General features: G+C 42.7%; 1 protein-coding gene and 2 long non-coding RNA genes across 10 annotated transcripts in view; 1 reads left to right on the top strand and 2 right to left on the bottom strand.

Moving 5' to 3' along the window:
• Nucleotides 1-12,845, top strand: part of CTNNA3 (catenin alpha 3) — a 411,474-nt gene that overhangs the window by 389,522 nt on the left and 9,107 nt on the right. For 7 of the 8 annotated variants that reach the window (XM_085064278.1, XM_085064275.1, XM_085064277.1 and 4 more), the window contains 2 exons: nucleotides 3,096-3,201; nucleotides 5,499-5,633. In XM_085064278.1, the coding sequence (XP_084920404.1) occupies nucleotides 3,096-3,201; nucleotides 5,499-5,633 (241 nt within the window). Of the gene's footprint in view, nucleotides 1-3,095; nucleotides 3,202-5,498; nucleotides 5,634-5,888; nucleotides 6,048-12,845 lie in introns of those variants that run through there. The other variant, XM_085064281.1, reaches the window with a different exon arrangement.
• On the bottom strand, nucleotides 5,866-7,375 carry LOC146435581 (uncharacterized). The gene is made up of 2 exons (XR_014853025.1): nucleotides 6,908-7,375; nucleotides 5,866-6,877 (listed from the first exon to the last, which is right to left on the bottom strand). It is a non-coding gene; the product is annotated as an uncharacterized LOC146435581 (long non-coding RNA).
• Nucleotides 8,946-12,659, bottom strand: LOC146435580 (uncharacterized). The gene is made up of 2 exons (XR_014853026.1): nucleotides 12,360-12,659; nucleotides 8,946-11,885 (listed from the first exon to the last, which is right to left on the bottom strand). It is a non-coding gene; the product is annotated as an uncharacterized LOC146435580 (long non-coding RNA).

Genomic DNA, 12,845 nt, shown 5'->3' with positions numbered 1-12,845 from the left:
TACCGTAAGCTATGAACTCAGTAAAATCACAGGGGAAGAACTTCAGTAACTGAATGTGTGAGATGAACTTTGGTCTTAAACATTAGAGACTGGAAGCAGGGGAAAAAATAGTAAGATAAAAGCTAACTTGAAAACAAATTTTTAAAAAATTACATCCTTTCCGTAGCAGAGAAATTAGAATTTCTTCAGGGGAAAAGGTGGAAAACTCCATAAAGGAGAATTTTTTTTTGTTGTTGTTGACCCCAAGATGGTACTTGGTGGAAAGGGTTTTTTATATTTGTTTCTTTAACAGCTGTGTGCATGCAGGTCTGCCTTATCCACCATAATTTGGGATGCTTCAGCATGTGGTGGAGGGTCAGGTACCATGTCTGTAGGAGGAAAGGGATGCTGTTACAATGATACACAGAGAGACTTAAGTGAAATATCTGGAAAAGTGTTCCAGAGTGAGGTGGATAGTAACAGCCTTTCAAGCAAAGTGCTTTTTCATACTTCAAACTTGCCAGAAAAAAATGCAAGTGCATATAAAACTGGTAGGAAGCTGTGCAGTGGCTGGGGAAAACAACCTAGATGATTTAATAGTCTTTTTGTGTCTCTAACATCTGGATTCAGGGAGTTAATCTGAGTTAGTGGCATTCTGAATCTGCTGATTTGGTGCTAAATCAGGAAAAGTGGGAATTCATAAAGTGCACAGCTGCACCGGTACCATTAGAAGGCACCATGCATTGAAACTCACAGTTACTCCCCAAACCCCATGAAACTTGTTTGTTACATTTCAAACACTAAAATCATAGGACTGAAGAGCCCTCACCAGGGGATGGAAACGACCCCACCCTCGGGTCTGCTCTCATGCACTGGCAGAGCTGCCACAGCATCCAAGCTCAGCAGCTCCCGCGGCTGCTCTTGCAGCAGGTGAGCTCTGAACCAACTCCTCACCCACTGCAGCCCTGGAGCTCCACAGGGCTCTCTGTGTGTCCCACAGCCTCTCCTGCTTGACTCCTCCTTTGCCCCACTCCAAACTTCCAGATTGCTGTAACACAGAAGGCTGTAAACCTTGTGTCTCTCCTTGTTTATGGCATATACAATCATCCCTTTTGCACAGCTTTCTGTTGAGTCCAAGCTTCCTTCATGGAAACCTGCCCAGACCTGCAGCTGCAGTCTTACCAAAACAAGGAAAGCAGCAGGAAAGCTTTGTTTAGGGTATTACTTGTGTGAGCTACCTTGGTGTGACACCTGCTGTTTTCAGAGCACCTCAGGGACTGCTGTTCAGACTGACCCACTGAAATACCCCCCTGGCTTTGTACAGAAATACTGAGAGACACTGTCTCAGCACTTGTGTCCAAATTAATGTTTGCAGTTCAACTAGCATCCTGTTTTGAGCTTTTTGGTTTTTCTCTCTGTTTCTTCCATTTGGCCAGAGATTCAGCAGATCTGATGTACTTACTTGGGTATTCTTTTCAAAGTACTCATAATTTCCCAACATCATGAACTGGGACTAATGGCCCTTTAATGCCATACCCCAAGGCAGCTAAGCCTGTGCTTTATGTCAGAGGCTCTGGATTTTACATGAAGGTAAAAAAAGAGCACAGATAGTTCTTGGTTGTGTAGTAAAGGAGCTTTCTTTGTACGTGTACCTTAATGTGCTGGGATTTCAGTACTTTTTAACACAAGGCTGAGGCATTCCTCAAGATTTCACACTGCACAGAAAATACCAGGAAAGGTAAATGAAGGATGTGGGTGAGGGTTCAAGTACTTAATTCTAGATCCAGGGGATTTAATTTGCAAATTCATTCCCCACAGACACTATTACTAAACTGATCAATCTGCCAAGTAGGTTTGCCATAACAAGAACATGCCTTTCTGCAGAAAAGTGACGTAAAATAGGTAGGTTCTAGGTTGTTCCAAATGTGGGCTTCCACAGCTGACAATAAGGAATTGTAATTAGTAAATTATGCTTTTCACCCAAGGAGTAATATTTCTTTGCTAAGCAGTATGATTAATCAAGAAGAGATTAAACATTATCTGCCATGTAGTGTTGTCACCACTGTCATTTCCTGACTGCAGTGTTTGTACAGGGCCATACTATGATGTTTTTATGCTAAATGACTTTTTCACTGGAATATAAGTTGTCTTTATACATGAAACCATACTGGTTTTGAGAAAAAGGGTCTTCTAATTTGAACAAAAAGTTACAGGATTTTTTTTTTACCTTGTCCACTTCCTTTGTCCAGTGCAGAACTTGTGAATTGATACAGTGCTTTTGGGAATTAAATGCATAGTAAAGCTAGAAGCATTGCTGTCAATGGTGGAAGGCAAAGCTGAGTGCAGCAGCATTGCTCACTTCATACATGCATGAAGTACAATTAAGTGTTGATTTTAGTTTAGCTGAAGTGTTTCAGTGCTGAAGAGACTGAGGCTCAAGCAAACCTTAAGAGAATGGCAGTCATACTTCCTGCCTTAAGTATTCACATTTTTCTTCTTAGTTCCTAGAAAGATTTTCCTGTAATTAAAGCAGCTTTCTGGGATTGGGAGGGGAGCATACAAAAAGAGGCTGACTTTTTAGCAGACTGTTCACAGGAATGTGACAATTTGAAAATCTGAAACTGTGGGGGAAGTATTTTTCAGATATGGCATATCTGTGTTCTGAGTGGCATGTGTAAGATGATTTGCAGCCCTGGTCCTACATTTCTGTGCAAATTATATTTTAAAAAACCCAACCAAACCAACCCCAGTATTTTTCTGACCAGATATCCATAATGAGACTCAGGATACACTACTGTGCTGAACTTCCTTTTAACACATTACTAGAAAATTCATGGAAGGGAATGTCATATAACCCTGGGCAAAGCAAATTGCCCAAGAAATTTAAAATCAGGATTTGGCACGGATTGTGCCTTCAGTGTGAAGAGACTGTGTGACATCATTGTTGTACTTCTGCATACAGGTGACGTTAAACAATACAAATTTGTGGGACATGAAAAAAAACAGTTGGGGTATTTAATTATTGTCACTTGTGTATGGATTAGTTGCTTTAATTGAATTGTTCAGCATCTGATTTGCATGGCATGATTTATTGTCAGTTTGTGTTTGCTCTGCAGGGGGAGAGGCCCACTGAAGCACACGTCGGATGTGATCAATGCAGCCAAGCTGATCTCGGAGTCAGGCTCGCGGATGGACGTGCTGGCGCGGCTCATCGCCGACCAGGTGGGTCACTCACAGCACTGCAGGGAGCTTGGCCCTGCTCAGCCACCCACAGCCACAGCTCCCAAAGGCACCTCAACACCTGCACAGGACACTGAGAGCTGCCTGCTTGATTGTCCTCCTGTTCCCCACTTCTGGGGAGGCTCTGGATCCACAGATCCTGTCTGCATCTCCGTGTGGATTCTCTTCTCCATTGCTATCAGTGGGTCTGTTCCTATACACACTGAAAGGGATGTGTACATACACTGACCTACACGTGCATTTGTACAGATGTGTGAATGTTTGTGAGCTCCCTTCAGCTACAAATGCAACATTTTAAACATACAGTATAGATCAACATGTATATGTATACATATTTTAAAAATCTATATATTCATACCTGTTTTTTATATATATATGTTATATATATATTAAGGTATCTGTTAGTATAGAAATAGTTGTATAAAAAGCTGTTGTCCTGGTTTGACACCAGCTGGCAACTGAGTACGATGCAGCTGCAGGGGTCACCCACTCCTGTAACTGGGAAAAAAAGGAAACCTCACGGGCTGCCATAAAATGTTTAATAATTTAAAATATAATAGTAGTAGTAGTAATATTGACACTGAAAGAGAAGGAGAGGACTGAAACCCAAGAAAAAGAAGTGATGCCCAACACAGCTCCTCAGCACATGCTAATTGATTCCCAGCCTGTCCCTGAGCAGCCATGGACACCTTCCAGGTAAGCCCCCCTCAGTGTCCATACTGGTCATGACACTCTGGAATGGGTAAGGAACAGCCTTTGGCTGCTTTGGGTCACCTGTCCTGGCCATGCTGTCCCCAGCTGCTTGTGCACCACTCACTGGCAGAGGGGAGAACCCTGAAAGGTCCTTGACTTGTGTTACCATAAATACTGACTTGGGCAATCCTTAAAGCAGTGCTTAGCAAGGAAGAAGCAAAGACATGTTTTAGGACAATTTTGAAAATACCGCACAAAGAGAAGGTGTCAAGAGAGTCTTCTGGTTTTGTTCTAAACTGTGCCCAAATACAGGAAACAATAATGGGTGTAGCAGAACATGAGGTAAGGACTGGTACTCAGTTGTGTTAATTAATTAAAAATTGTACACTCTGACCTTCCTGATTTACTCTCACCTTTTGCTAAGTCTAAAGCATGAACTTGCTTAACCAAATATTACTGCATAGGCATGGAGAACAGAATTGTCACACCAGCCCCTTTGAACACATATTGTTCCTTCAACTAAGCCAGGAACTGAACTGTGTTTGGAATTAAGTGGAATTGGTGCTTTTTCTGACTCCTGGCAGGTGTTGGATTTAAATCCATTGACCACAAGTCTGTAAGACTAGAAGTTGCAACAAAACCATAGATGATTGTTGACAGTGTGCAGCTGGTGGGGATCTATCTTTGCTTTTTTCAAATATGCAAAGCTGAGCAGAGTTTCCTGTTGTATTTACCATGTAAGTACAACACCCACATCTCTCATAACCTACAGGGATCTACTGCTTGTTTCTCACACCTCTTTACAGCTGTGGGAATACAACAGAGGCTCACCATTCGCCTTTAGATCCCTTTATTCTGCCAGAGCAATGAAAATCAGCCTTACAACAAATTCATACCCAGCCTTTGCTGTCTAGCCTGGTACCCACAGAGCAACACTGTGCTCCAAGTACTCCACATATTTTGGGAGTTCACAAAAATTAGGTTAGAAAGATGCTATTTTTAGTCTTAAAAATTAAATCTGTGTTGTTAAAAATACTGAAATCAGTGAGTTTTCTCTAAGATATTATTTTGCTGTTCCCACTGCTAGAGAAGATCTGCAGATTAAATTGCATCAACTCTGGATGGAACAAAAAACCCTATAGATCATATTACAACACAAAGCATAATACATAAATGTTAACATGTTTCTGCATCTATTTGTTTACATTGCCCACAAAATCTGTGTTTATATTCCCCTCATCAGTGTTGATCAAGGTATTTTCTTAACTATCTATTATAACCTCTTAGGACTTGAAGGAAAAGTAAGTACTCCACACATTACAGGATGTATTTAGAAATACTGCTAAGGCAAACACAGCACTGTTAAATACAAAGTGCGTATAGGTAATTTTAGGCTTAATCTGAGCTTCCAGCTATTGCATTGAACAGCTTCCCAGGAGGAATGACCTTTGCAGCCTGATCCAGCTGCAGTGAAAAGCAAGACTCCAGTAGTGTGCAACTGGAATGCTCTACAGTTCTAATGTGATTCCTGAGACATCATTTTGAGTCAGCAGTTACTGAAATGCTTTCTTAATTGTTCTTTTCAGTGCCCGGACCAGTCGTGCAAGCAGGATTTACTGGCTTACCTAGAACAAGTCAAGCTCTACTCCCATCAGCTCAAGATCTGCAGCCAGGTTAAAGCAGAAATCCAGAATCTTGGTGGAGAGCTCATCATGTCCGCAGTAAGTAGAAAATTGACATCAATTACTCTGTTAGACTACATGTCACATTTGCATTGGGCTTTTCTGTGTGCTTGCAGCCTGGTCCAGTGTCACTCCAAATCTTGATGTTTTTCCTCTCTGCCTCCCCTTCCCTCTTCTCTCTCTCCTCTCCTCTTCTCCCCTCCCCTCCTCTTCTCTTTTCCCTTCTCTTCCCTTCCCTTCACTTCCGCCCCCCTCCTCTTTTCTCTCTTCCTTTTCCACACCCGCTCAACAGAGAGAATCTATAACAATGGAGTGTACAACTTACAGCTTTAAAGGAATAGCAATCCCCTTTTTTTTTAAATTCTCAAAACACTTTTTGTGTTATCATTGTTACTCTGAAGTAGTTTGGTTTTAAGAATTGTCACCCATTTGACAATGGTGGTGCACTGACTTAGCCATGTGGAATTTGCTCGTGTGTGTGTGTGAAAACAGTGAAGACACTCCAGGGGTGGAGTTGCAGGTCAGAAAGAAATGCTGCAGGGCATTCTAGAGGTGTACAGGAAGAAATAAAATGAAGAGCGAAGTGACTTCATTCCTGAGTGAGTTTCTTGATTTTGCTATTATTTAAGAGCTATTTCCTCCATTACAAGTATCATGAGCCATGGCAAAGACATTGTTTGTAATTTTATGGAACTTTTATGAACTTGGCCTGACCACAGCCATCCATAAAATGGCTTCACGTTCCCATGCTCTGTGATGTGTTACTAGCTGGAGCACACAGGATTATGATTTCAAGATACAAATCTGCTAAATGGCACCAAAACAAGGTAAGAAACCCTTCCCACCAGGCATCTTCCTACCCTTTACACACTTAGCACTCTATTTAAGAGAACTTCACCTAGTCTGGAATTCTGTTCTCTCTGTAGCTGTCTCTCCCCCTAGCTGTGGCTCTGTCAGTGACTCTCTGTGTCCATGTACAGCTATCCCTGTGTATCCCAACCTCTGTACCCATCTCTCTCTGGCTGTATGTATCTCTAGCTATAGCTGTCTCTGTTATCTGCATCTCTCCCTCACTCTGTAGCTTCATCCATCTACACCTATCTCAGGTTACCTTTCTATCTATATATCTGCCTCTCCCTATCTCTGTACCCCTCTCCATCTGTCTGTAGCTATATACACCTATCTACAGCTGTCTATATTTATTTGTACATTTCTATCTCTGCCCATCTATAGCTATATCTGTTTATAGTTCTCTCTATGCATCTCTATCGAACTGTACTTACCTATGCCTGTCTATAGCTGTCAACACTTACCTATATCTGTACAGGACTTAGCTATACTTCTATCTGCCAATAGTGATCTATACCTGTCTGTATCCTTTCTATCTCTATCCATCTAAACCTGTCCATACTTGGGAATACCTTTCTGTAACTGTCTCTATCCATCTATACCTCCTTATATGTATACATAGCTCGACTTACATATCTATCACTGTTTCTCTGTACCTGTCCATTCCTATCTCTGCTAGTCTGTACTTCTCTATACTTGTCTCTGTCCATCTACACCTATCAAAATCAATCCCTACATGTCACTGGCTGTCCATAGCTCTGGCTACCTCTCTGTATCATCTATATCTGTCTTTACCTCTCAACAGGTGACCAAATCTATCTCTACCTGTCACTCACATATAACTCTCTTTCTGTATCTCTCAAAATCAAAAAGATTTTTAAGAATGACAGATTCCAACAGGTTGTCAGATTCTGGCAAAATCTAAGAGACTCTGTCAGAGTTTGTCAGAATCTGTCAGAATCTGTCAAATTCTAACAGAATCTGTCAGAATCTTTCAAAATCTAACAGAATCTGTCAGAATCTTTCAAAATCTAACAGAATCTGTCAGAATCTTTCAAAATCTAACAGAATCTGTCAGAATCTGTCAAATTCTAACAGAATCTCTCAGAATGTGTCAAAATCTGTCAAAATGTGTCAAATTCCTACAGAATCTGTCAGAATCTAACAGAATCTGTCAAAACCTAACAGGATCTGTCAGAATCTGTCAGAATCTGTCAAAATCTAACAGACTCTGTCAAAATCTAACAATCTGTCAAAATGTGTCAAATTCTAGCAGAATCTTTCAAAATGTGTCAAATTCTAGCAGAATCTTTCAAAATGTGTCAAATTCTAGCAGAATCTTTCAAAATGTGTCAAATTCTAGCAGAATCTTTCAAAATGTGTCAAATTCTAGCAGAATCTTTCAAAATGTGTCAAATTCTAACAGAATCTTTCAAAATCTGTCAGAATCTGTCAGAATCTAACAGAATCTGTCAGAATCTGTCAAAATGTGTCCCTGTCAGTATGTATCAAAAATGTCTTTGCAACTGTCAAAACCTGTCAATATCTATCTCTACCTGTCAAAATCTGTCAGGAAATCTCCCTCTCTCCCTGTGTAGATGTGGCTCTCTCGCTACTCCTGCCTGTCCCTGTCTATCCCTGTCCAGCTCTGTCCATCACTATCTGCACCTGTCTGTCCAGCTCTGTCTCTCCCTTGCTCTCTCTTTGCCTAGCTCTGTCTCTCTCCATCTTTACATAGCTATCTCTGGCTATGCCAACCTCTCCCTGTCTATGTCTCACCTATTACTACATTTGATATGATTTATAACCTAATCAGAAATGAAGCCTTTGGTGCTGCGGTGAGATACAAAACATTTATTTCTGCAGGATACTTGTGCTGGCTATTCAAATGATACTTTAAAGACCACCTTTGAACCTCTGGAACCTACAGTCAACTAATTGAGTGTATATTTTCTGAAGCCAATACTTGTTTTCACTCAGGCTGTACATAAACAAAGTTTCTTTTCCTTACCTGTTTGTTTCCACAAGCAGTTCTGTGACCAGTGTAGGTTATAATAAAGCAAATGCTGGAAACAAGTTTGGTTCTTGCTCTTCATGCCTCCTGCTGTAGAATATTCATGTTGTTTTCTTTACCTTTTTTTGCTGTGTCACTCATGTCAACAGTGGGAAGTACAAATAATAATCCTGGTGCAAAACTTTTAAGTTCTAAAAATGAAACCCCAAATTTAACTTCATTGATAATCCCAAAGGCATGACTGTAGATCTTAACCCTGCTCCAAGGAACGAGGGTGACAACTTGTCCTGTGTGCATCCAGAAACTTCGGAAAACCAACTGCTTGTTCAAATAAATCCTCAGCTCCCTTCTAATTCAATGTAGTGGCAGTCAGTGGAAATTCAGAACATGCATTCTCACGAGGCCTGCATGGCTTTGGGGGTGTTTTGTGAAGTCAAGGTGAGACACTGCAAGGTTGTTCATCTGTTCATCTTAGAAAATGCTCCAACGACTGTGGTAATTTTTTATTGTTTTTTAATATGAGTGCTACATAGGAAAGAGCCAAACTACCAGCCAGTGTCACAAGAGACCTGTGCTCCCACCCCCACCCTTTTAAAGATGCTGGAGACACACCTGATTGGTGCCAGTGGTTATGAAAAGTTTTTAGAAAATCAGAAAAAAAGTCTTCCATGTCTCTGTATTAGGAAGGGGAGGCCATTCATGCCTGACTGTACTCACCTGCCCCTCTGCAATTAAAATTCTGGTTATGGGAAAATGCAGCCCAACCAACCAGTGCTGGCCTTTTGTAAGGCTTGTCCTAATCTACATTTATTCATGTTTTAATTGCTTCAAATTCAGAATAATATGGCAATTTACATTGTCCAGATAAGCAGACAGGGAGAGGAATGCACTAGTGGTATAAAATGGCTGTTTATTGAACTGCTTTTCTTAAAAGCTGGAGCAAATTCCAGCTTTGAAATTGCATGTGGGGGCTTTAGAATTTGATCACAGTCATAGGTTTGCTGGCCTTGAAAAGTGTGACAAACCCAAGTTCTGTGTGAAAAAGCAGAGGGGTTCTTCTCCCCTTCCCATCTCCTCCCTGCCCAGAAGAATAGTAAGGGAAGAACTCCATTAGGAAAGACAAGAGTCAGACCTGTAGCTGGAATAGGATTGATTATGTTCTCCTCACTCCTGATCTTCTCTGAGTGACCATCAGATGACAGCAAGATGATTAAGAGAAGAGGCCCTGCCCTTGCAGATACTAAAGGTTTTCTTGTGCATTAAGTAAAACACTCAGGAGTCCAAATACCTGGAAGTGCAGCCATCCTCTGGATAGTGAGTATCTCCTACAGGAAAAGCAACCTACCAGAAAGAGCATTAGGAAATAGTCTTACTTACAGATTGCTCCATAGTTTGCTGTCACTGCTGCTCTACAGCCATGGACATGTGTGCCAGGAGTGAACTCCCTGCTGCTTGCTCATCCATCCCTCCTCTGGCTGGCCTTGGCTCCTCACAGTCTGTCCTTCAGGCGCTGTGACAGGCGTGTGCCTGCAGAAAAGCTGAAGGGGAGGCTCCTCTCCTGGGAGAAATGACATGTACCCACATTCAGAGGGGTCAATACCAACTTGCACTGTGACAAATCCACTTGGAGAAACAAAGGGAGCATGACTGAATACAAGCTGGTGGAATCTACAGATGAAAGCACCATTTTGAGATGGCTTAGATTCTCCCCACATCTCCCTTCTCCAACTGTAAGAACTGTGCACAAGGATCTTGGATTTAAATCACCCTCAAGGAAAATTCCTTCTCACAAGAGTAGCAGTTCATTAAAAGATCACCCAAACCACCCTCCACTGAAGCCTAAAGACCAATTCAGAGGAAAGAAGAGAGGAATGAAGAGGATGTAGTATCACATATTTGCAGATCTGCAAAAGACCTGTCTTCTTGAATCAGAACTAAGTCCCCATCCATGTCTTAGCAGTTCTGGATGCTGCTGTGGTGGCTCAGGGAAAGGAGCCCTAAACTGCTGTTCCAGGTTAACCTTGGACAGTACCTTGCAGTGGCAATGCCATGGCACAGGGGCAGCTGTGTCTGCCAGCAGCAAAATGTATTCTTGCCTCCATGATGACCTGCACTGGAGGAGGTGCTGCTGGCTGCCAGCATAGCTCTGTCTGGGACTTACTCCACAACAACCAAGAGCATTATGCATATGAAAAACTATGCTGAAATCCATAAACACAGCTCAGTCTTCAGCTGTTCTTCATCTGTGTGCCCTGTGCCCTTCCTTGTCTGCCCTGCAGCAGTGCTTGGCCTCCCTCCCCAGGAAGGTTTCTTCCCTACAGTTCATACCCAGCTGTATGCAGTGTAGGTTAAACAGACCACTTGCCCTGGGGCAGCTGGGATGCTCTGGGGATTTCCCAGCTGATATTCCTCAATTAGCAGCTTTTTCACTTCAGTCCACACACTCTTGTAGTCTGTCTGTCTCACTGTCCATCCCCAAGCTGCAGTACTGTCATTCCAGCCAGACCCCTCTCATGGAGGTTACAAGGGCTCCGGTACAGAAACAGAGAGGCAGAGGTGTGAGCAGTAGCTTCTCATTCTCCAATCACTGCACTTTGGTCATTATCATTCAATAAAAATTCCTTGCTCACTGTTTATTCTTCCATACTCCATACAATACTTACATTTGTAAACACTGCTGCTTGGCACTGCCAGGTCCTAAGCTGCACAAGTCAAAGTGGTGAGGATTCACTAAGTTTTCATTAGGAGTGATTAAACAGGAAATGGACATTTCCTTCCATTAATTAGAATAAATTGGTGCTGCTTCAGGCACAAAATAATGGGGTAACATTTGCAGTGTGCAGATTGACTGTAATTGCATTCATTGATGCAGATAAGCTGTTAATTCACTTAGAAGCACTGCACAGCAGTAGGCTTGCACCTTACCTTGCCAGTTTGCTTTCTCCCAACAATGGCTTTAAGTAAAGAGAATTATATCACAGGGCAGAAAATAAACATATCCTACATATTAATACTGTGATCCCTGACTTTTGCCAGGCAATTCTGTTTGGTGCTATTTCTGGTCATTATCTTCTTGTGTTTCATTTTATATTGTTCTTGGTGAGAGAGACAAAGCTTTTTGGCCTTAAGAAGGAAGGGTCTGACAAAGCAAACTCTCAAGAGTTCCAGTATCCCAAATTTGCTAACTGGCACAGGAACCCCTCTCAGGTTGGCTGGCCTTACCTGTGCACTGAGAGCTGTTTGACACTGGTGTTGCTGCACATGTCTCATTTACCTTCAGTTCTTCCCCCTGGTATCTCAAGAGGCAGAGTTTAACTGAAACACTGACACCAGGTCGCTTTTGTGCCAAATGGAGGTGCTTTAGTATGTCTAACTTCATGCTCCAAGGCTGGACTGAAGTATCTGTTTCCCTTCCTGAGTTCCCAGGCCTGTTAAATCAAAAGTTTCCAGCATGACATTGCAATCAATGTGTTCCAGCTTTGAAGGCTGAAGCACAGGTGAGAACAGGCAAGGCTGCAAGCCAGCAGGTAGAAGAACACAAGGGAGGGTCTCTGCCAGCAGGGTCTGGCTGCCACAGTGCCAGTCCCTGGATATCCACATCCCAGAAAGGCTGCCTTAGCCAATATGCACCGCTGTGGCAGCTGGCAAACAGCCCCACACCTTTGCTGCCCTGGGAGGTTTCAGCTGCTCCTCTGGCAGGGCACGGAATGGGAGCAGTGCATTTCAGCTCCTTTTAGGGCCTGGGTGTGCCTTCCCCCCACAAGAGAAGTGGAGATAGGCAGAGCCATCTAACTGCAGCCCCTGCAGGACTGGAGGGAAGGAACAAAGGGCTAAAAGCAGCAAGCTGCCAGTCACACTGGCTAGGGGCTGCTCTGACAGCCTGCTTGAGTCACTACCTGTACCTGCTTGGTTCCTCTGCCTTCAGTGCCACTGTCCTGCTCTCACTGCAGTGCATCCCATCTTCCTTGCTTCAGATCCACAGTGGCTGCTCTGGCAAAGCTGTACCCTGAGCACCAGGGCAGAGCTCCTGCTCCTTGCTCAGCCCATTTGGTTCTCCTGGCTGGCATTTCTCCTTGGCAACTCATAGGTCAGGCTGTTTGAACACATGTGGGAGGTTACTTGTAGGGTCTCACACCAGGCATGAAATTACTTATTTCACTATTTGAAAACACTGAACTGCTCAATTTCTAAAAGCTGTCATGAACCCCCAAGAGCTGATACAGGAAAGTTTTCTTCTACTGAGAGTTGACAGAAATGTTTCATTCACTCTTTGTATTTTTTAATCTAGTAACACTACACCTTTCTTGCTTTTGCATAGTCTACACTGGCAGGTGTGTGTATATAGAAATCCTGGCCCTTGGAAGCAAAGTAAGGGATACATTTTCCTG

The sequence above is a fragment of the Lichenostomus cassidix genome, chromosome 6 (assembly GCF_008360975.1).
Source record: "Lichenostomus cassidix isolate B80296 chromosome 6, HeHo_3.0, whole genome shotgun sequence".
In the NCBI taxonomy this organism is placed as follows: domain Eukaryota; kingdom Metazoa; phylum Chordata; class Aves; order Passeriformes; family Meliphagidae; genus Lichenostomus; species Lichenostomus cassidix.
Note: the sequence above shows the minus strand (reverse complement) of the source record. Positions and strands in the feature narration are given on the sequence as shown.